General features: G+C 42.3%; 2 protein-coding genes across 4 annotated transcripts in view; both read left to right on the forward strand.

The window, feature by feature from the left end:
• The first annotated feature begins 2,916 nt into the window (after nt 1-2,916).
• On the forward strand, nt 2,917-3,111 carry LOC122680554 (translation machinery-associated protein 7-like). The gene has a single exon (XM_043882060.1). It carries the CDS (start codon nt 2,917-2,919, stop codon nt 3,109-3,111), a length of 195 nt encoding a protein of 64 aa, XP_043737995.1.
• A 6,398-nt stretch (nt 3,112-9,509) lies between these two features.
• BORCS5 (BLOC-1 related complex subunit 5) overlaps nt 9,510-24,493 on the forward strand; it is a 96,207-nt gene continuing 81,223 nt past the window's right edge. The window contains exons 1-2 of one of the 3 annotated variants that reach the window (XM_043882652.1): nt 9,510-9,611; nt 12,453-12,596. In XM_043882652.1, the coding sequence (XP_043738587.1) occupies nt 9,611; nt 12,453-12,596 (145 nt within the window). In that variant the 5' untranslated portion in view covers nt 9,510-9,610. Of the gene's footprint in view, nt 9,990-11,340; nt 11,494-12,452; nt 12,597-24,493 lie in introns of those variants that run through there. The other 2 variants (XM_043882650.1, XM_043882651.1) reach the window with 2 other exon arrangements.

Genomic DNA, 24,493 nt, shown 5'->3' on the forward strand with positions numbered 1-24,493 from the left:
TGCTAAGTCATGTCAAACTCTTTGCGATCCCATGGACTGTAGCCCACCAGGCTCCTCTGTCCCTGGGATTCTCCAGGCAAGAATACTGGGGTGGGTTGCCATTTCCTTCTCCAGGGAATCTTCCCCCACGCAGGGACGAACTCTCATCACATGCATTGGCAGGCAGATTCTTTACCGCTGAGCCACCTGGGCTTCCCCAAACATAACTTTTATAGGCACTGAGAAACCAAAAAAACATTGTGTGACTTTATTGAGATATCTGCCTTGTTTTGGTGGTCTGATACTGAACTGTGCTGAACTCAGATACACCTGTAGAGTGAAAACCCTGCCTCTCACCCTGTGTCCCAAACTAGTTCTCCTCCCCAGAGGCAACCTCTGATCAAACGTTCTTCACATTCAAGAGTCTGCAGTGCCTTCTATATGAGGCATAGTTAAGAGAATCCTATTCAATCGTTCAGAGTGTGGAGAGTTCTTCATTAGGTTGGAGTTCTTCATTTAGAGTTCTTCATTTGCACTTGAGCTAATGTGCAAATCAAGACTCCAGGAAGGCATTGGGATTCGGCAGGATTTATTGTTTATAGGTATGAATAATAATGATGAAAACAATGGTTGTTTTTCACTCGCTAAGTCGTGTCTGACTCTTTGTGACCCCATGAACTGCAGCACACCAGGGTTTATTGTCCTTCACTATCTCCCCAAGTTTGCTCAAACTCACGTCCATTGAGTCAGTGATGTCATCCAACCATCTAGTCCTCTGTCACCCGCCCTCTTCTCCTCCTGCCTTCAATCTTTCCCAGCATCAGGTTCCATCCCAACGAGGCAGCTCTTCGAATCAGGTGGCCAAAGCATTGGAGCTTCAGCTTCAGCATCAGTCCTTCCAATGAATCTTCAGGACTGATTTCCTGTAGGATTGACCTGTTTGATATCCTTGCAGTCCAAGGGACTCTCAAGAATCTTCTCCAGCACCACAGTTTGAAAGCATCAATTCTTCGGTGCTCAGCCTTTCTTATACTCCAACTCATGACTACTGAAAAAACCATAGCTTTGACTATACGGACCTTTGTTGGCAAAGTGATTGAAAGGTCGGGGCATGCCCCCGGGAAAGTGCTGCAAGGCAAATTCCGGAGGCTGGCTAAACTTCCAGGGGCTGGCCCCCTGCAGCCTTGTCCAATCAGGTACCAACATAGAGCCCTCGGACACTGACCACCGCTGTAGCCCGCGCTTCTTCCTTATATGAAAAGACCTGGCCTGGACGCCAGGTCCGGACTATAAAACCCCTCCCCACCCCTCATACCTTGCAGACTCCCTTTGTCTCCTCACTCACCAGCCCCAGGGAGTTCTGCCCGAGAGCGACGCTTAATAAAAGGCCTTTACCACCGGTCCTTAGAGGCGGCTTTTTTCTTCCCGCGGCGTTTTTCCTAACAGTGATGTCTTTGCTTTTTAATATGCTGTCTAAGTTTGTCATAGCTTTCCTTCCAAGGAGCAAGTGTCTTTTAATTTCATGGCTACAGTCACCATCTACAGTGATTTTGCAGCCCAAGAAAACAAAATCTGTCATTACTTCTACATTTTCTCCTTCTATTTGCCATGAAGTGATGCCAAGATCTTAGTTTTTGCCAGCTTTTCACTCTTCTCTTTCACCCTCATCAAGAGGTTTTTCAGTTCTTCCTCACTTTTTGCCATTAGAGTGGTATCATCTGCATATCTGAGGCTGTTGATATTTCTCACAGCAATCTTGATTCCAGTTTGATTCATCCACATTTTGCATGATGTACTCTACACATAAGTTAAATAAACAGAGTGGCAATATACAGCCTTGTCATACTCCTTTCCCAGTTTTGAACCAGTCAGTTGTTCCTTCTAAGGGTCTAACTATTGCTGCTTGACCCGCATTCAGGTTTCTCAGGAGATAGGTAAGGTGGTCTGGTATTCCCATCTCTTTAAGAGTTTTCCAGTTAGTTGTGATCCACACAGTATCTATTATTGAAAACAATGGTGTCTATTATTAAAATGTCACCCCTAATATTTAGCATAGTACCTGGTACATAATGAGGGCTTCCCCGGTGGTACAGTGGTAAACAATCTGCCTGCCAATGCAGGAGGCACAAGAGACTCTGGTTCGATCCCTTGGTGGGAAAGATCCTCTGGAGAAGGAAATGGCAACCCACTCCAGTATTCTTGCCTGGAGAATCCCATGGACAGAGAAACCTGGCTACAGAGCTATAGTCCATGGGTTTTGCAAAGAGCCAAACATGACTGAATGACTGAGCCTGCACATACACGTAATAGTAAATACTTAATGAAAATATATTTGTTGATTGCATGAGTGGAAAAGAAAGACTAGGTTATAGGTTTTATAAGTGTGTTTATAAATCAATGCTTGCTCCACCCACCCCCATATACAGGAGAACAAGTGCAAAGTTACTAAACCTTTGACACTTAACTTGCTGAGGTTCTAACCTTTCACAGTATCTCTACTTTGGTCAATATGAAAGAGCTTTCAAGCCTAAGGCACCATGCAGCTGTAGATTGTTATTCTAGGCCTAAGAACCACAGCTCTAGTTTTAACCAATAGCTACTGGAGGCATGTGGTGCTAGAGATGCCTGTGAACAATGGTCCATTGTGTGAAACTAACTCAACTAGTTGTATCCAAAGGCTGACCTGCTCTTGAATTTCAATAACATTGCAAATATTTGTTTTGAAAGGTTACCAAAGGAAACTCCAGAGTGAATTACCATTGGAGCAATTTTCCTATTGCAATCAGTGACTGATGCGCTTAGTAAGTTTTATCTCCATAGATGTGGAGTCCAGTACATAGCGAGGCCACACTCTTGGACTCTCCTTTCACTCTAGGAGCTAAGTAGATCTTTCCCCACTTAGAAACTTCAGATTTGGGGGAAGGGGCGGCAGGTGCCATGTTGGGCCATGAAGGTGGCAAGAAGAAGCCCCTGAAGCAGCCCAAGAAGCAAACCAAGGAGATGGATGAGGAAGATAAGGCATTCAAGCAGAAGCAGAAGGAGGTGCAGAAGAAACTCAAGGAGCTAAAAGCAAAGGCCAAGGGGAAAGGCCCCCTGACCACCAGTGGAATTAAGAAATCTGGCAAAAAGTAAGCTGTTCCTTATGCCCGAGGCAATGATGACCTTTAGTTCCATTCCTGTTTAATCACCTGGATCCCCTGCCATAATATCTGTTGCCACCTATAGCTAGAATGACATGTTGCCATGGAACCTATTGTACATTTAAGAATCAACTTTTGTAAAAAAGAAAGAAAGAAAGAAACTTCAGATTCAAGGCTTGGATACAATGAATGGTTATTGTTAAGTGATTTTTCAGTTATGACAGTGAACAGAAGACATTGATGAAAATAATGATTAAAGACAAATTTTCTATTGATACAGACCAGGAGTTTAAAATTAGAAATGCCACCTCATTGCTGGAAAGATTCTTGTTTTGAAAATAATTTTTATTAGAATATGGTTGATTTACAATGCTGTGTTAGTTTCTGTTGCATAGCAAAGTGAGTTCGTTATGTGTACACATATATCCCCTCGGATTTGGATTTCCTTCCCATTCGGTCATCACAGAGCATGAGTAGCGTTCCCTGAGCTATACAGTAGGTTCTCGTTAGTTATCTATTTAATACATAGCATCAATAGTGTGGACAAGGGAATGGCAACCCACTCCAGAATTCTTGCCTAGAGAAATCCATGGACAGAGGAGCCTGGAGAGCTACAGTCCATGGGGTCGCAAAGAGTCAGACATGACTGAGCAACACACACACACACAATAGTGTAAATGTGTCAACCCCCATCTCCCAGTTTATCCCACCCCTTCCTCCACCCTTGGTGTCCATACATTTGTTCTCCATGTCTGTGTCTATTCCTGCTCTGTAAATGAGACCAGGAGACCTGAGTTCGATGGTCAGGAAGGTCCCCTGGAGAAGGAAATGGCAACCCACTCCAGTATTTTTGCCTGGAGAATCCCATGGACAGAGAAGCCTGACAGGCTATGGTCCATGGCTTCGCAAGAGTTGGACACAACTTAGCAACTAAACCACCATACTATTTTTCTAGATTTCATATATATGCAAAAACATATGATGTTTTTCTCTTTCTGACTTACTTCACTCTGTATGACAGTCTCTAGGTCCATCTAAGTCTCTACAAGGAACAGTTTTGTTCCTTTTTATGGCTGAGTAATGGCTTCCTGGTGGCTCAGATGGTAAAGAATTTGCCTGCAATGCAGGAGACCCAGGTTCCATCCCTGGATTGGGAAGATCCCCTGGAGAAGAGAATGGCAACCCTCTCCAGTATTCTGGTCTGGAGAACTCCATCAACAGAGAAGCCTGGCGAGAGTCCATGGGGTCACAAAGAGCCCGACACGACTGAGCGACTGACACACATAATACAATATTCCACCATTTATGAAGAGAATCTTAATCCTCTTCTGCCAATACAGTACCTCTCCATTTATGTAGAGGCAGATTTTTTTTTTAAGGTACTTTAGTCAGAAAATGTACATTAAGCACCTGCACTGGGAAATTAAAGACCAATAAGACGCTGTTAACAAACACAAGTTCATGTGCCCGACGCACAGTGAGATCAAACAAAACAAAATGTCAGAGTTTGGAATGTGGAGCAGAGAAAGGTGTATGGCAGGGCCATGCTAGGAAAACAGGTGGCTTGTGCCCCCCACCCCCCAAAATTCCCTAATTCCCCAAAGGATTTCAGCAAAGCATTTTTAAAGGCCAGGTGATGGAGGGTCCCAGGGTATGTGATCATTTGGGCATATTTCTCTGATTGGTTGATGGTGAGGTAACATTATCAATCCTTAGGTGCCAAAAGGATTAAGAGCTATTTGCTTACTATCATCAAGTAGTTAATTTCTTCCATGTGGAAGAAATTGGTGGTGGTTTTTAGCATCTGAAAACCTCATGAAATATGCCTGAATTACCACAGAGGATGTCGAGGAGGGGCCTGTCCTGGGAAGGCCCCAGAGGGTCCTGCTCAGCTACACACCTACCTTCAAGATCCTTGTAGTTCAGTCATAGTTTAGTGGGGAGAAACACATCCTTATAGTTCAGTTATAGTTCGGTGGGGAGAAACACAGGTAAATTAATGATTGTGTAAAGACTACATGTTATATTAGAAAAAGCTAGCTAAGGAAGCTCACGAGGGGGATGTCTAATCTGGATTTCTGGGAGGAGGTGCATAAGTTCAAAAATTGTTGACTTTGTTTTTTAAGAGTACCTTTGTTGTTTGGTTGCTCAGTCATGTTGGACTCTTTGTGACCCCATGGACTGCAGCATGCCAGGCTTCCCTGTCCTTCACCATCTCCCGGAGCTTGCTCAAACTCATGTCCATTGAGTCAGTGATGCCATCCAACCATCTCTGTCGCTCTCTTCTCCTTCTGCCTTCAACCTTTTCCAGCATCAGAGACTATTCCAGTGAGTCGGCTCTCTGCATCAGGTGGCCAAAGTATTGGAGCTTCAGCTTCAGCATCAGTCCTTCCAATGAATATTCAGGATTGATTTCCTTTAGGATTGACTGGTTTGATCTCCTTGCAGTCCAGGGGACTCTCAAGAGTCTTCTCCAACACCACAGTTCAAAAGAATCAGTTCTTCGGTGCTCAGCCTTCTTTATGTTCCAACTCTCACATCCATATGTGACTACTGGAAAACCATAGCTTTGACTATATGGACATTTGTTGGCAAAGTAATGTCTCTGCTTTTTAATAGGCTGTAGAGGTTTGTCATAGCTTTTCTTACAAGCAGCAAGCATCTTTTAATTTCATGGCTGCAGTCACCATCTGCAGTGATTTTGGAGCCCAAGAAAATAAGAACCCCGTGAACAGTATGAAGAAGGCACCTTCAGGTTCACAGCAAAATTGAGAAGAAGGCACAGAGATTTCCCATGGGCCCCGCCACGATCTGTGCATAGCGGCTCTATTACCAAGATCCTGCAGAAGAGAGGTATATTTGTTACACAGGTTTCCCGAGTGGCTCTGTAAAGAATCCACTTGCCAATGCAGGAGATGCAAGAGACACAGGTTCGATCCCTGGGTTGAAAAGATCCCCTGGAGTAGGAAATGGTAACCCACTCCAATATTCTTGCCTGAAAAATCCCATAGACAGAGGAGCCTGGCAAACTATGGTCCATCGGGCTGCAAAGAGTCAGACACAACCGTGCAATGGAACTCACACATGTGTGCATATAATGAACCTATACTCACCCACAAAAATCCTTCCAAGTCTCTAGTTGACCTAGGTTAATTCCTAGTGTTGTACATTCTATAGGCTTGGACAAATACATAATGATATGTATCCACCATTACAGTTTTCATACAGAGTATTTTCACTGCCCCCCAAATCCTGTGTTTAGTCTATTCATGCCTTCCCCTTTTCCTCAACCCTGGCAAACACAAGTCTTTTTAACTCTCTCCATATTTTTGCCTTTTCTAGACTGTCATGTACTGGAGTCATACAGCAAGCAGCCTTTTCAGATTGGCTTCTTTCACTTTCTGTGTCTGAGGTTCCTCTGTGTCTCTTCATCTTTCTTTTCCAATGTCTAGACCAGAGGTAGTTTATATACCCACCTAAGGATACCTTGGACTTCCCAGGCGGCTCTAATGGTAAAGAACCCGCCTGCTAATGCAGGAGACATAAAAGCTGTGGGTTCAGTCCCTGGGTGGGGAAGATCCCCTGGAGAAGAAAATGGCAACACACCCCAGTATTCTTGCCTGGAGAATCCCATGGACGGAGGAGCCTGGCGGGCTACAGTCCATGGGATTGCAAAGAGTCGGACATGACTGAAGTGACTTACCAAGGATACATTGGTGGCTTCCAAATTTTGGCGGTTATGAATAAAGCTGTCATAAACACCTGTGTTCAGGTTTTGTGTGGACAGAAGTTTTAAACTCTAAGTTAAACCCTGAAGGATGAAGTTCAGTTAATGAAATGGACAGAGAAAAGCTGAATATTCGAGACAGAGAAAACACAGCCTGACTATTCAGGGGATTTCATCCTGACTGGCATGAAGTTTGACTGTATAGAAATGAATAGAACAAGAGGCTGGGGTCAGAGCATATGAGGTTATCATATGCTAAATTTGAAACTTTATCCTGAAGCCATAGGGTTATTGAAGGTTTTTAGCAGGGCAGTGACAGGTTCAGAGACCTGACTAATATTCTAGAAAATTCTCTGTGCCAGTCACATGAATGATGCATTGAAGGAAGTGAAGCCAGAGGCCTTCTGCTTTACAAGGAATGAAAGAAGTCAGGAAGCCATGAACTGTGCATGGAGACAAAAGATAAATTAATGAGAGAGGCTTTACAGATGTGGTGACAGGTAGGATATGGTGGTGAGGTTAGCCAGATTTCTGGCTTGGGAGCCTCCAAGGCTTCTGGAGTGCCCAGCAGGATAAAGACACAGAAGAAAGAGCCATTAAAAAGAATGAAACAATACCAATTGCAGCATCATAGATGGACCTAGAGATCGTCATACTGAGTGAAGTAAGTCAGGTAGGAAAAGAGAAATATCATATGATATCTCTTAAATGCAGAATCTAAAAAGAAATGATACAAATGAACTTATTTACAAAATAGATACAACTCACAGACCTAGAGAATGAATTTATGGTTGCCAGCGGGGAAGGGATAGTTGGGGAGTTTGGGATTGACATGTACATACTGCTATGTTTACAATGGATAACTAAAAAGGACTTCCTGTATAGCACAGGGAGCTCTGCTCAATGTTATGTGACAGTCTGGAGGAGAAGGGAGTTTGCAGGGGAGAATGGATACGTGTATATGTATGGCTGAGTACTTCTGCTGTCCATCTGAAGCTATTACAAACATTGTTAATCGACTTATGAATGCTAAGTCATTTCACTTGTGTCCGACTCTTTGCAACCCTCTGAACTATGGCCCACCAGGCATCTCTGTCCATGGGATTCTCTAGGCAAGAATACTGGAGTGGGTTGCCATGCCCCTCCTTCAGGGGATCTTCCCAACCCAGGGATCAAACCTGCAGCTTTTATGTCTTCTGCATTGACAGGCGGGTTCTTTACCACTTCCGCCACCTGGGAAGCCCAATTGACTTATACACCAATATAAAATAAAAAGTTTTTAAAAATTAAAAAAACAAGATTTTGACTCAATTTGTAAATATATATATATATATATATATATATATATATAATGAAATCATAGTTTATTTGAAAACTCAGGGCATTAGCTGAAAATTTTGTGAAACAAACAATATGAGCTCTAAAGTTCTGAAAATGCCACAGCCAGCCAACTCCTGAATGGGAAAGCATTGCTACCTTGACATCCTTGACCTGTCAAAGTTGACAGTCTCTGTTACACATTATCTCTACTTCCTTCTTGCCTTTTCTACTTTCAGAATGCCTGTGGGTAACTGTCAAGGTTCCCAGAAAGTAGACTTGGGGCATCCACTTTCTTTTGAAGATGCACAAACACCCTAACACAAGAATCAGCATTTTCTATTCATTCTTCTCTCATTTCCAGCTCCTTCCTACACCATCTAGTATGGTTTTTTGTATGGTTGCCACTGCCAATCTCCCAACTTTTGGAACTACAGTAGGAACTTTGTGTTTTGATGTTGTGGATTCCAAACCTAAGTCTATCCAGCACCTCTCTTTTTCCATCTGTAAAAGAGAATTTAAAATTTTGCAGTATACATATGCAAATAACTAATATAATGTTATATGTCAATTACATCTCAATTTTTAAAAATATCAAAAGGGCTTTCCTAGTGGCTCCGATGGTAAAGAATTCGCCTGCAATGCAGGAAACCTGGATCAATGGGTTGGGAAGATCCTCTGGAGGAGGGCATGGCAACCCATTCCAGTATTCTTGCTTGGAGATTCCCCATGGACAGAGGAGCCTGGTGTGTTACAGTCCATGGGGTCGCAAAGAGTCGATCAGGACTGAGTGACTAAGCATAGCACAGTGGCTTAGTGGTAAAGAATCTGCCAGCCAATGCGAGGGGACAGGGGTCCAATCCCTGGTCTGGGAAGATCCTACATGTTGTAGGACAACTAAGCCCATGCACCACAACTACTAAATCAGTGATCTAGAGCCCAAGCTGTACAACAAGAGAAGCCATCGCAATGAGAAGCTCAGGCACCTTAGTAAAGAATTAGCCGCTGTACCACGCAACTGGAGAAAGCCCTCCCACAGCAAGGAAGACCCAGCACAACCAAAAATAAACATAAACAAATGTCATTTTTAAAAATGAGAAAGAGAATACATTAAAAAAAAAAAAAGCAAACCCAAACACAGGCAAAAACAAACCCCTCAAAAACCTGTTAGTAAATTTCTAACTATAGAGGTAACGTGCCTAGCGTGTGGATGATGCTTAAAGGTGAATCTCATCACTACCATAGGAACCGCCTCCATCTTAGGAGCGGCTCTGCGTTTGAGGCGATCTGGCCCTTTAAGGCTGCGCCCGCTGTCCTGGGTAGCGTGAGTCTCCCCGCCCTCCCTCGGGCAGGGGGCGGGGGCACTCTAACCCGGAACTGACCGCCGATCGCAGCCGTCGCTGCCAATCCGCGTCGCGGAAGGAACGAACCTGCGGCCCCTGGAGCGAGTGAGTGACTGCGGCGCCGCCCGCCGGTCGCAGGCGTGGCTGGTTCCCGGCGTTCACCCGCCTCCTTGCCTTTGGTTTCCCCAAAGAAGGCGGGCGGGCGAGCGGCGTGCAGCCCCGCGGCGCCTCCCTGCAAGCCTTTCCCCAAATAGGGCCTCTCCGTCCCCACCGTCCGCGCCCACGCGTGGGCTGGGCGCGCTATCCCCACATCGCAGCCGGTGTAGCCTCCGCATCTTGGTCTCCCGGTCCCTGCTCTGTCGCCCCTCCGCCTGAGCGGTCGCCGCCCGTTCCGTCGTTCCTCCGCTGCCACCGCTGCCGGCACCATGGGCAGTGAGCAGAGCTCCGAGGCCGAGAGCCGACCCAACGATCTGAACTCCTCAGGTCGGTGTCCTAACTACTTCCACCCTCCTCCAGCCAGCCCTGCCTGCTTGCCGGGCGGGCTGCCTTCCCAGCGTGCTGGGGACCGGGACCGGCGGACGGGAACGCACAGAAAGCTCTCGCGGTACTTTTTTTCTTAAAAAAGAAAAAAAAAAAAAAAAAAGCCATTATCTGTCCTAGCCTTAATTTCCCTGATGGAACCCAGTGCTGTGATTGCAAGCTAAGCCAGCGTGGGCGCCCAAGCCCATTTTTGATTTTTTTTTTTTTTTTCCATTTTTGATTTTCAAAACAGCTATTTGTCTCAGCTGCAGCTTACTCCTTGAAAGACGATCTAATAAATATTTGGCTTTAGTATTCATGACTGTCGAGGTGAGATTGCGGTCGTAGAGTGGATAGGTCATAGAATCTCAAAGAACAGATTCCTCCTTAAAAGTGGGTCCTAGAAATTCCTTTTCAGAAGGGGCGTGTGACAGGTGTACTGTCGCTTAGAACCCTTGCGTGCGAACATGTCCAGAAACTGCATCTTCCCATCGAATGGTGTCTCGGCTCCCTTTCTCATATAGAAGTTGGTCATGAAGGCAAGTTCTGATGTTTTGCCCTACTCTTTCCCCGTCCATATTTTTTTAGATTTCTCTTCGAGTTTAGTGTAGAAATGGGAGGAATTTTGTTCCTGTAATGTAGTGAGCGCTCAATTAATAAAAACAGCTGATGCTTAATTGAAGATCGTTTTCACCTTTATTTTTTGTTACACACCAGACCCTAGGACCACTGGGGCTGCCCTGGATAATAAGCTCTGGAGTGGTTAATCGAAACTGGCTTATATCTGGGGCCTGCTCTGACCTTGGTAGGACGTGTAATTAAGAAATGTATAAATTAACAGAACTAGAGGTATTCCACACTGAAATGTGACCTTCAAGGCTAGTTCAGACCATTCTGGGGGCTAGATTGAGATAGCTTTTAACTGTGAGCAGTATCTACGGCTACATTTTTACTTCTTTGGAAGATCCAGAATGCAGTGTCTTATAAGAAATACGGTAATAATTGTTACCCTTTACTTTCTTGCCTCTGTGTCAGGCCAGAATCATATTTTGCAAGAAGTGTGTCATCTTTTTAATAGGCTTGTTCGCCTTCTAACCAGCAGCATGGGCTCTGACCAGTACCAGCGTATGCTAACTAATACTGCTAAGTGCGTCACATGTGTTAATGTTTAATCCTCTCAGTAGCCCCATTTTACAGACAAGTAGTAGAGGCTACCTAGAATCGAGTGAAGTTTGTTTTCCTCTGGAGTCTGGGGATGGAGGAATCACTTTGTCCCAGGAAAGATTTCTGACTTGAGGTTTGTAAAAACATTAGGTAAATTACCAAAAGAGGCTAAGAGAGATTTCTTGAAGAGCAGTGAAAGCAGCTGAGATTCTAAGAGTGAAGGCCAAGCCTCCAGAGACTTTATCCTGCAGGAGGCAGGATGGTTCTATGGCATGTTTGGATCAACCTTTGAGTCATGATTATGGTAAGCCTGCAAATACTACTTTCTAGAGTGTAAAACAATAAAGATTCATTTTTGCCCCAACCAGAAGATGTTTGGGAACGCAGGATGTCTTGGTCTGGGATGTCCTTAAATCACTTCCTTCTAAATGGATTACATTTGCCTAGAAACCTGAAATTGATCTGCCTCTTTAGCAGTCCTTCAAATTTCTTAATTTTGGCTCAGCCTACCGTTGTCCCACTGCTTTCTGCCCTGTGACTTTAAGGGGTGAGGGGGCTGGTGTGGTTGTCTTGGGTTGAGAATCAGGGTTTGTTTTTTTTTTTTTGCTGTAACTAGGATCTATTCAACATACCAGGCTTACTGTGGTAGGGTGGCTACAGCTTTGCAACCCCAGCATGGCAGGGATGGGCTATGTATACTAATAATCCATTTACCTCCCATTCCCTTCTTAACTCTGTCTCTAGCACTGTTGACCTTGAGTAAGTCACAGCTAAATCTTGTACCCTTATTTTCTCATTGGGAAATAGGGACAAACATAAGGAGGATCAAAGAAACAAAAATTAAAAACAATCTGCTTATTTTGTGTGTTGAATAAACTTTTAGTTACAAAAGCACTTTTATAGTTGGCACGTGTGTGTTAGTTGCTTACTCGTGTCCGACTCTTTGTGACCCCATGGACCGTAGCCCACTAGGCTCTTTGGTCCGTAGAATTCTCCAGGCAAGAATACTGGAGTGGGTTGCCATTTCCTTCTCCAATAGATGGCATATGTCCCTGTAAAGTTTGAGGATTTTTTAATACCATAGAAAACAGAGGTCCTCTGTAATTCATCTTCCCTACCCCAGCCCCCACCACAGGGTAAGTATGGTTAGCATTTTTTTGTGTGTAAGAATGTCCTTTTTAATGACTACAGTGAAAACAGCCTTGTTGAGACAGAGGTGGCTAAATAACATGCAGCTCCTGAGTGATGTAACTTTATTTTCAGTGACCCCTTCTCCAGCTAAGCATAGAGCCAAGATGGACGATATTGTGGTTGTAGCTCAAGGCTCCCAGGCCTCAAGGAACGTCAGCAACGATCCTGATGTCATCAAGTTGCAAGAGATTCCAACCTTCCAGCCACTCTTGAAAGGTAAGGGTTTGCATTAAAGAAAATTTATTGACGTATAGTTGATTTACAAGATTGTGTTTGATTGATTGATTTGTTTGATTGTGATTGATATAGTTGATTTACAAGATTTCAGGTATACTGCAAAGTGATCCAGTTGTGTTTGTGTGTGAGTATATTCTTTTTCAGATTCTTTTCTATTATAGGTTATTACAGGATATTGAATATAGTAAGTCCCCCACTGACATCAGGGGACAGACCTTCCAGACAGAAAGTCAGTAAGGTAACAGAGATCCTAACTGACACAATAGAACAATTGTACTTCATTGATATCTGTAGGTCACTCTGGGCTTCCCTGGTGGCTCAGATGGTAAAGAATCTGCCTGCAGTGTGGGAGACTTGGGTTCTGTCCCCGGACTGGGAAGACCCCTTGGAGAAGGGCACGGCAACCCACTCCAGAATTCTTGCCTGGAGAATTCCGCGGACAGAGGAGCCTGGTTGACTAGAGTCCATGGGTCACAAAGAGTCAGATACAACAGAGCAACTAGCACACTTACAAAGTATATGTGGGTGTCCCAAAGACCAGTGATTTTCTCTTAACTGAATGGGGTTTTTGCTGTAAGAATCACTCTTTCTGTCTTCCTCTCCACACAAAAAATGAGGAACTATAAATGATTCAGTCGACCTTCCCTGGTTTACTTAACCTGGTCCAATATAATAGAAAACATCTTACATTTATAGAACTATTTATATTAAAAGCTTCCTTCCCCTACACAACATATATATTAACTCTTTAGTTAATACATCTTTAGTTAATACATACTTTAGTTAATACATTTAGTTAATACATTTAGTTCTTACATCATTACATATGTTTGAATGATTTGTGCCTGATAAGACAACTAGCAGATAGAGGTTCAACTTCAACCTGTATCACTGATGTCAAATCTACTAGTTACACTATTTCACGCTATTCTTAAAAAACAAAAATAAACCCAAATGGTGCTTTATAAATGATCCATGTACCATCTCATTCTTCCCAGTGCTTCATCTGCTTTCCAGATGAGGAAATACAAGCTTTCAGTCTTTCCCCACAGGCCTCATTGTTAGACTTCAGTAAACTCGTCTGGTTCTTACACAAAACAGCACGTTGTATCCTGTTACCCATCTTCTCATTAGTTTCTGTTGTTCTAAGGAGTATGTGATTCTCCAAAGAAGCCAGCATTAATGAATTTTCCATCTTCATATATCCTTGTGCAATCAGATTTAAAAGATACACCTTTATCTTTAGAAACTTAGAGGTGGACACTTGTGTTCTGTCCTTGATCGCTTCTGGAGTTGCAAGTAGTGCTGCTCACAGTCAACCTGATCATGCCTCTTCTTCCTGTTAACTATGCCGTCTCTCCTCCCAAAGTCTTTCTGTCTTCCTCTCCTCATAAAAAATGAGGAACTATAAATGATTTAGTTGACCTACCCTGGTTTACTTAACCTGGTGTAGTATAATATAGAAAACACCTTCTGTTTATAGAACTGGTTGAGGCTGGTGTGATCTATTTTTGTCCCCACTTTAAGAAGTGAAAGTGTTCGTCATGCAGTTGCGTCTGATTCTTTGCGACTCATTGCACTGTAGCCCACCAGGCTCCTCTGTCCATGGGATTCTCCAGGCAGGAATACTGAAGTGGGGAGCCATTCCCTTCTCCAGCGGGATCTTCCAAACCCAGGGATCGAACCTGGGTCTCCTGCATTGCAGGCAGATTCTTTTAATGTCTGAGCCACCAGGGAAGCCCCTGTCCCACTTTAGGGAAATTCTGAAAGCAAACAAAAAACTTAACCCCCCACCCCCCAACTTTGAGATATATTTAATATTTTTCTGGAATTACTGTTTCTTCTTTGAGCATTTGAACTAACTCATACTTTATGATAAGTTGACTAGTAGGGGAAGCATCTACAAGAAGGTTTGGTGTCAAGGCAAGTTAACCTCATTTAAAATCGTCTCTGGGAACCCTGGGAGTGAATAGTTGATGCACTGCAGTTAATGCAACACAGCTGGACGTGGTTGCATTGTGCCCTGGATTTTATTATTTTTTATCCAAGTGTAGTTGATTTGCAGTAGTCTGTTAGTTTCAGGTGTACGGCATAATGATTCAGTATTTTGTAGGTTATGTTCCATTATAGGTTATTTCAATATGATGGGCATAATTTTCTGTGCTATACAGTGTATCCGTGTGGCTTATCCATCTCATGTATAATAGTTTGCATGTGTTAATTTCATACCTCTGATTTGTCCCTCCCCGCTTTGTCTCCTCTTTAGTAACTACAAGTTGTTTTTTTTTCTACATCTGTAAGTCTGCTTGTGTTTTGCATAGACATTCATTTTTATTCTTTTTTAGATTCTGCATATACGTAATATCGTATAGTATTTGTCTTTTCTCTGTCTGACTTCTGCCATAAAGCATAATATTCTCCAGGTCCATCCACGTTGCTGCAAATGGCAGCATTTCATTCTTTTCTAAGGCTAATGTTCCACTGTAGATACATCACCACATCTTAACCCAGTAATTGTTGATGAGCACTTGGTTTTTTCCATGTCTTGTTACTTGTAAATCATGCTGCTGTGAACATCGGGTGCATGTATATTTTCAACTTAGTGTTTTTGTTTTTTCTGAATATGTGCGCAGGAGTGGGATTGCTGGATCGTATGGTAGTACTATTTCTAGTTTTTTAAGGAACCTCCATACTGTTTTCCCCTAGTGGCTGCACCAAATTATATTCTCACCAACAGTTTACAAGGCTTCCATCACCTGGATTTTAATCGGGACTTGGCTACCAACTGGCTGTGTTGCCCTGGCTTTGTTTTTCACCTCTTTGAACCGTGGTTGTTGAGATCATTGAGAACAGGTGCCGGAGAGAGGAAAGCTCGCGATAAGTAGCTTGTAGTTAAGAGGAATCTTGGGATTTGGCTACTGAAGGTAGAAAAATCACTTTATGAGAGTGATGTGAAAACAGAAACGGCAACAAGAGGCAGTGGCCAGGCTGCAGGGAAACGAAAAAAGCCAGTGAACATTTACGTTACCGCTCGCGCTTCACTTGTGAAGAAGAAACGTCTCGGACAGTGATTAGAAAAGGTAGGCCAGGGGGACAGTTGGGTGGAAATAGTAAGTATAATCATGGTATTAACAATAATTGTAGCTAATCCTTACCTCCCATACTATGTGTGACCTGTTTTTCGTTCCCCACTTCCTCCCTTCTTTCTTTCCTCACTTCCCCCTTTCCCCCTTCCCCTCCTCCCCTTCTTGTCTATCTTTCCTTCCTTCCTTTCTTTTGCTGCAATGGGTCTTAGTTGCAGCATGCAGAATTTTCCTCGGCGATATGTGGGATCTAGTTCCCTGACCGGAAACTGAACCCTGGGCCCCCTGCATTGGGGGTGCAGCATCCTAACCACCAGGGATGTCCTTTGTTCTCTCCACGTTCTAGATTAAACATTGGCATTTAGAGAGCTTCAGTTCACGGCCTAGAGAACTGCCATCTCCAGTTGGCATCTGGATATCGAGTTTTAACTATTTTGTGCATGGAATAAGACTCAGTTTCAGACTCAGAGATGCAGAGAATGCATTGGTGGTTGCCAGAGGGGAGGGGAGTTGTGGGGGAGGTTGAGAGGTACAGACTTGCAATTATAAAATAGACAAGTCCCAGGGTGTAAAGTACAGCATGAGGAATATAATTGGTAATACTGTAATAACTCTCTGTTGATAGATGGTACCTAGATTTATCATGGTCATCATTTTTTTTTTTAATCATGGTCATCTTTTTGTAAGGTATAAAAATATCAAATCATTGTTGTACACCTGAAACAAATATAGTATTAGAAGTTAGTTACACTTCTTAAAAAAAAATACAGAACTCAGTTTCCAACTCTAGGGAAACCCATGGTAAAAATCACGAGACTGTAAAGGGAAATAGGGTGATGGCCGTCAGCTGGTTTGGATTTTCAGGTGCCTTGTTCCTTACGGAGCCTCCTGCCTTTTTTTTTGTTTTAATTATTTATTATTTCTGGCTGTGTCGAGTCTTGGTTGCGGTGTGCAGGCTTGGTTGGCCCATGGCGTGTGGGATCTTAGTTCCCCCAACCGGGGATGGAACCCACGCCCCGTGCATTGGGAGGTGGTTTCTTAAACACTGGACCACCAGGAGGGAAGTCCTGAGCCTTCTGCTTTGATGTTCCGCCTGGTATAAAGCCCTGCATCTGCGTGCAGGACTGGGCAGGGGTGACTCATCACTCTTGCCTTTATTCCTAGTCTCTTTTTTTCCTCCTCTGCTGCTTTTGGGATGAGGCTGTTTCTCAAAGTAGTAAAAGGGCCACACAGTGAGGGCTGTACCCACAGGTTTGATTTCAGAAAGCTTTATTCAAGTTAATGACAGTGTATTCTTTCAAAACAATATATTCAAGCCCTGCACAGAGTCCACTATTGTTCCGTAATGTCATCTGATACACTGCTAATGCTGGTGGGTGATCTGCGGAGGCTGTGCCTGGGCGAGTTTGGGGCGATTCTCTGACTGAGGTAATGTGTGCGTTTTTTTCTTGTTTTTTCTTATAAGCAAGCAGATTCTTTCTTTGGTCTTAACCCTTTTGGGTAAACATCGCAGGGTATAATTTATGTTCCACATGAATGCCAAGTAACGTTACATTAGCAAGGTTCCTCTTTTAAGCCTAAAAGAATTTCCTTTCTTTCCTAGAAGTCTCTGAAGTAGCAATTATTTTGAAATGTAACACACGTAAGAGAAAAGGAGAAATTAAAAAATTAGAAAGTGGTAACAAATGACTGTGGCAGCACAAAAGCAAAATGTAGATTTGATGCAAATTAGATTCCCAGAGGATTTCTTCCTTAAAATTCAACCACTTATATTTTCTAATGAACCTCACTGTTTTTTATGTCATTCTACAGAAATGAAATACAAGAGAAATGCAGTATTGATGTTTTCTGTATCACAGTTATAAGACTATTCACTCCTGGTGATAAATAAATGCGCATGGGAGTGAGGACATAGTGGTGTGTACACATATGATGTTGTTTACAACTGACCTTGGATACAAACACAATATTGTCTTGTTGCCTAGGAAGGGGACTGTCTTATTACCAACATATATAGTGTAAAAGCTTCAGTGGTACTAAGCAGATCTGTTGGGAGTTCTGTGCTTGGTTGTTAAGAAGATGATATACATGAAGGAGGTTTTGACAATTAAAAAGAGCCTGAGGCTTTCCTTGGTGGAGCAAAATCTTGCAAAACAGCAGTGAAGGTTCTGAAATCATGTGTAATGCTGAGAGAGAGAGCTTGAAGTTTAAGTGGAGGACGGTGGGTTGGAGAAGCATGAATCGATGGAAAAGGTTGATGTGAAGAACACGAGGGAGCTGGATTTCAAATGACCAGTTTATTCATGTGTTTCTCACTCACCCACCTATTAGCCAGACGAATAAAATAATAAAGGAAGTTGGCCCTGGCATTCATCAGAGGCCTGCCTCTGCCACCTGCCAGGCCTTACCTCCACCTTGGAAAGTGGAGTGACAAAGGGGGAAACCAGGGGTGAGTCTTACCCAGAGCCAGTCTTCTCTAAATGGCTTAATGGTGACCTCCAGACCCATGGTTGATCCTAAGAGGATAGTTTCCCCCCAGGTACTATCTTTGAAATGTTGATAATTCATTCCTTAATTACCTGTTACATTGTATGTGTAATAGCGCTTCAGTTAACCTTTTAAACGTGGCCATTAACCAGCGAAGTGTGAGTCTTACTCAGAAGAGTGGGACATACCAGGAGAATGGTCCCTCTAAACCATGGAGAAGATCTGTGAGAGCAACCTCCCTTTTTCCTCACTCCAGTAAATCTCTGTGCCTGTATGCGTTCTTGTTTCTTTCCATGAAGTCTCTAAGAAGGTGTGTCTGTGCCTTTTATTAAAGACCCTTAAATAATATCTTTTAAAGAAATTAAGAGAAGAAAATCTCTATATAGAATATTTACTCGTGTGCTTATTATTTCAGGAATTCTTAATCCCTTCCTATAGATTGAAGCTTCCATTGATGAAATTTGTTCTTAATTTGAAGAACTTCTTGTAGCATTTATTACAGTGCAGGTCAGCTGGAAGCAAATTCTTTCTGTTTTTATTTATATAAGAATGTCAGTTTTGCCCATTATTGTTATAAGGTTTTTTTCTTTTTTTTTTTTTAATGATGACTGTGTTTTTGAGGAGATATTGTGAGACTGTGTAATCTTGTTTTTCAAGACCATTTCTTTCACCAGTTATAATATCCATTGATATTTTGTGCTTGAATTAATTATATAGTGATGGTTTCCAAATAGTGGTTTTCTGACTTTATCATTCCTTCTACATTTATTGGTTTGCATTTTACTGTAAGGAAGACCCTTCTCTTCTCCCCAGTATTTATTCATTTATTTAAGTCAGTGTGGAACAGCGAATTCCTATTATATTCAGTGGGTTATGATCTGTTAAAGTCATTACATTCAGCCTTCCATATCTGTGGGTTCTGCACCCACAGATTCACCCAAGGGCAGATTGAAAATATTCAGGAAAAAAATTCCAGAAAGGTCCAAAAAACAAAACTTGAATCTTTCTGAGCACCAGCAACTACTTACATAGCATTTGCATCAATTTCCATAGTATTTGCATTGTATTAGATACTGTAAGTAATTTAGAGATGTTTTAAAGTATACAGGAGCGTTGCGTAGGTTATGTACAAATATTACACCATTTTATATAAACGACTTGAGCACCCAGGGACTTGGTAACTGTGGGAGTCCTGAAATCAGTGCCTTCATGGACACCAAGGGATGACTATTTATTTTCAATCTCAAAATGCTCCAAATTTGGCCAGTTGAAATGCCGTCAGTTTAGCTTCCTGTGTCCTTTTCATATGCTCTCATTATTCTTTGAGCATATTTTTAATTTTTGGCACAATATAATGTTCCAGAGTTACTTTGTTCTTCCCTGGTCCCAGCGCTAGAATTAAGTGTTTCTTTAGGAGTGCTGTTCTTTCAGTCGAGAGGGGTGTTGAGAAATCACTTCCATACCCTCTCAATGTTTAAGCAAGGAAATATACACACGTGTATATATACAAACTCACACATTAACATCAGTATTTCTTTTTATATTTACTTATATATATTGAAAGAGGAGAATGAAAAAGTTGGCTTAAAACTCAACATTGAAAAAACTAAGATCAGGGCATCTGGTTCCATCACTTCATGGCAAATAAATGGGGAAACAATGGAAACAGTGACAGACTGTATTTTCTTGGGCTCCAAAATAACTGCAGATGGTGACTGCAGCCATGAAATTAAAAGACACTTGCTGCTTGGAAGAAAAGCTATGACCAAACTAGACAGCATATTAAAAAGCAGAGACATTACTTTGCCAACAAAGGTCTGTCTAGTCAAAGCTATGGTTTTTCTAGTAGTCATGTATGGATGTGAGAGTTGGACTATAGAGAAAGCTGAGTGCCGAAGAATTGATGCTTTTGAACTGTGGTGTTGGAGAAGACTTTTGAGAGTCCCTTGGACTGCAAGGAGATCCAACCAGTCCCATCCTAAAGGAGATCAGTCCTGGGTGTTCATTGGAAGGACTGATGCTGAAGCTGAAACTCCCAATACTTTGGCCACCTCATGTGAAGAGTTGACTCACATGAAAAGACCCTGATGCTGGGGAAGATTGAAGTCAGGAGGAGAAGGGGGCATCCGAGGATGAGATGGTTGGATGGCATCACCAACTCAATGGACATGAGTTTGAGCAAGCTCCAAGAGTTGGTGATGGACAGGGAAGCCTGGTGTGCTGCAGTCCGTGGGGTCACAGAGTCAGACACGACTGAATGAATGAACTGAGCTGATATTTATTGAAAAGGATGAGTTCATACTTATGGGCTCCACATGGTCTCTGTAGGTTTATAGCTTTTTAGCAAATACTTTGGCCATTATTTCTTCAATATTTTTCCTGCTCTTGCCTCTCCCAGTTTCTATGTTTGACTAGTTTTGGTGTTTTCTCACAGGTCACTGATGCACCTCTTTTGTTTTTTAGTTTTTCTTTCTGTCCTGCTTTGGATAGTTTTTATTGCTATGTTTCCAGGTTCAGTGGTCTATTTTTTCCTGTTGTGTCTATGCTGCCCTTAATCCCATCCAATGTATTTTTTGTGGTGGTTTCGTCGCTAAGTCACGTCTGACTGTTGCGACCCCATAGACTGTAGCCCGCCAGGGTCCTCTGCCCAGGGGATTCTCCAGGCAAGAGTACTGGAGTGGGTTGCCATTTCTTTCTCCAGGGGATATTCCTAACCCAGGAATCGAACCTGGGTCGCATGCATTATTGCAGGCAGATTCTTTACCGACTGAGCTATGAGGGGAAATGTATTTTTGATTTCAGATAATTGTGTTTTTCAGCTTTCGATATTACTTCCCCCTATAAAAAAATGTCTTCCATTTCTTTATCGTGCTTATGTTCATTTGTCTCTTTTTTGAACATATCAGATATTTTTATATTAACTCTTAATTAACTCTTGTCAGTCTATCATTTCTGGATCTTTGTTTTTTCCTAAACGAATGAGCTTTTCCATGTCACATTTTCCTACTTTTTTCATGACTGGAAATTTTTTACTGTATGCCAAACATTATAAATCCTGTTTTTAGGTGCTGGATTTTGTTTGATTCCTTTAAAAGTTGTTGGACTTGGTTCTGGCATAAGTTGCCATCAGTTTGGTTCTTTCTAGGCTTGCTTTTGAGTTTGGTTAAGGCTCATCTCATTGGAAAAGACCCTGATGCTGGGAGGGATTGGGGGCAGGAGGAAAAGGGGACGACAGAGGCTGAGATGGCTGGATGGCATCACCGACTCGATGGACATGAGTTTGAGTAAACTCTGGGAGTTGGTGATGGACAGGGAGGCCTGGCATGCTGCGATTCATGGGGTCGCAAAGAGTTGGACACGACTAAGTGACTGAACTGAACTGAACTGAAGGCTCATCTAGAGCAGCCTAGCCTGGTTTATTGAGCCTCCCTCCTAAGGCAGTACCCTGATCATGCTGCCCACTGCCCCGTGTATTATGACGTCTTTCCACTCTGGCTACTGGGAGCATGAACTACTCTGAGCCCTATGTGAGTTTCAGAAATTGTTTGGCTTACTGCTGTCCTGGGCCTTCCTCCAGCCTTGTGAAATTTCAGCCCATAAATTCATAGGTTAGTGCCAAGTGTTTGGGGTGCACTGTGCACTCTTCCAGAGTGTGCTTATGGAATGTCGTGTAAGTGCTAGACACCTTCGTCCTGGCAAGCTCTGTCCTTCTTCAACTCACTGTGGCTGCTCTTCCTCCCTGGTTTGCATCCTGGGAGCTGCCTTTCATCAGGAAGCTGGGGAAGTGATAGAGCTCCCTTGTCTCCCTTCTCGCAGGGCTCACAGTAGTGCACTGCCTGTTACACAATATCTGCAAAGAGTGTTGTGCATATTTTCTCTGGTTTTCTAGCTGTCTATGGAAGGCATAATAGCAGGTAATCCTTTATGGGCAGAAGCAGAAATCCCCCCCAAAGATGCTTTTTAATCTGTGTTTTTCTGTCAGTTGCCACTTCTTCAGTTTACTTAAGCCCCTCTTGCCCACAGCTTTTGATGACTACGCTGGGCCTTCATTTCTGGAAAATCCTGGTAAACTCCTGTCCAGGTTCTGGTAGTCCTCCAGAAAGCGGAGGTACCAAGAGTGTAAGACACAGCTGCTGCCCTCTGAGAGCATGTCGTTTGGTTAGTTATTTCGACAGGTGAATAACTCGTAGTGTTATAGTATGTGTAATACTGGCCAGGACCCAACAGACTAAGCAGGCATGGAGGAGAGACTCGTTAATTTGACCTGGGAATTTAGGGCAGGCTTCACAGAGGAAGTAACACTTTAGCTGGGCTTCCAGAAATGAATGGAAGGTAGCCACCTTGAGAAGACAGGGTCAACAAGGGGATTTAAAATCTTTCAAGTAAGTATTGGTTGACCAAAAGGTTCACGCAGATTTTTCCCGAGTGAACTTTTTTGGCTAACTTACTAAAGAGAAGTAAAAGATGCCTAAAGAGTTCTTGACTAAAATTACATCTCAAACATACTGCTTGAAAAAAAAAAAAGAAAACATACTGCTTGAATTTTCTGTTCTTAGCCAACGTATGCAGGTTACCCAAATGTATGCAGGTTAAATTCTGATTTTAATTTTAATTTTAAGTAAATTAATTTGCTGGAGTAATTATTAGATAGTTTATGTATTGACTATTCATTCGGTTCTGTTTCTTTAAGCTTTTAATTTGTGTTATATTATGATTTGAAGCAAAATATACATGGTTTATTTTACTTTAGCTAGAACCCAAGGATATATCCTTTGGCTTTGGGAGATGATGAAGGACAGGGAGGCCTGGCAGGCTGCAGTCCATGGGGGCGCAAAGAGTCGGGCACGACTTAGCGACTGAACAACAACGAAGGATATATCTTTCTAAGCAATAACTGTTCCTGCCTGAGTCAGCCTTCACCCCTGGAAGATGGGTGTACAGTATATATTTCCTTTTAAGGTTCTAGTTTTGTCAGTAGTGACAGCCTAGAAAAAGTCTAAGGCTGAATAGTATAAAATTTAGTTAGTCATTTTCAATTTTTTCCAAAAATCATGTATAAAAATTCTTCTATTTTAAAACACTCCAGCATTTAAAACTGATATGGTTTTTCAGGCAAGTAAAAGTTTAAAAGGTATTGGCAGAATTTTGAAAAAATTCAATTTCTCCCAGCCCCCAAATTTTAACTGATTATTAGATATTACTTTGATGTTAATTTAATCATATTTGGAATTGGTACACCATAAGGTTCCTCACTCTGAGCACAAGTGGAAGCCACATGCTTTTTTTCCAGAACTGTGATACTTCATATGTTTGCTTATTCATTTAACCAAATTCTTTAAGCTCGTGCTGTTCATCCGATATTGTTGGGCTAGAGACACAAAAACAAAAAACATAACTGCTTCCCATGAAGAGCTCACAGGTTTAATGAGGGAAATATATATTTACATATGTGTATAGTTTTTTAAAGATACATGTATATATGGTTCTTTTAAAAAATATTTTATTGTAGTATAGTTGCTTTTCAATGTTGTTTCTACTGCACAGCAAAGTGAATCAGCTATACATATACATATATCCTCACTTTTTTGGATTTCCTTCCCACTTAGGTCACCAGGGAGCACTGAGGAGAGTTCCCTGTGATATACAGTAGGTTCCCATGAGTTATCTATTTTATACATATTATCAATAGTGTATATATATCAGTCCCAATAGAGGGAAACTATTGAATTGGTCAAAAAAGTTCGCTGGGGCCATTACATCTTACAGAAAATCATGAATGCACTTTTGGATCAACTCAATATATTGTTAACAGACAAATTGTGACCCACATGGTAAGTGGTGTAAATAAAGTGAACCTAAAGGGTGGAACCATCAGAGAACCTAAGGATGGAACAACTTACTGTGTCCGAAAGAGGCAGGAAAGGTTGACTAGAATCAGAGCAACTTAGAAGAATTTATATTTGTGGTCTTGATAGTAATGATTTCCAAAACTTTATTATGCATGATAAAACCACCTGGAGAAACTTTTTGAAAATTGCTGATTGTAGGGCTCCCAACCTCAAGAGGTTCAGATGTAAGACAACCATCTGTGTGTTGAGCTAGGGATTCTGAAATGGGTTCATAAACACCACTTTGGAAAACAAGGAGCCAAAGTTTTTTTTTTTTTTTTTCCCATTTATTTTTATTAGTTGAAGGCTAATTACTTTACAGTATTGTAGTGGTTTTTGCCATACATTGACATGAATCAGCCATGGATTTACATGTATTCCCCATCCTGATCCCCCCTCCTACCTCCCTCCCCACCCC

Source organism: Cervus elaphus, chromosome 22, assembly GCF_910594005.1.
Source record: "Cervus elaphus chromosome 22, mCerEla1.1, whole genome shotgun sequence".
NCBI lineage: Eukaryota > Metazoa > Chordata > Mammalia > Artiodactyla > Cervidae > Cervus > Cervus elaphus.

Bases quoted from the DNA above. Each gene is read 5' to 3' on its own strand.
- LOC122680554 (XM_043882060.1), top strand. From the start codon at position 2,917: ATGTTGGGCCATGAAGGTGGCAAGAAGAAGCCCCTGAAGCAGCCCAAG.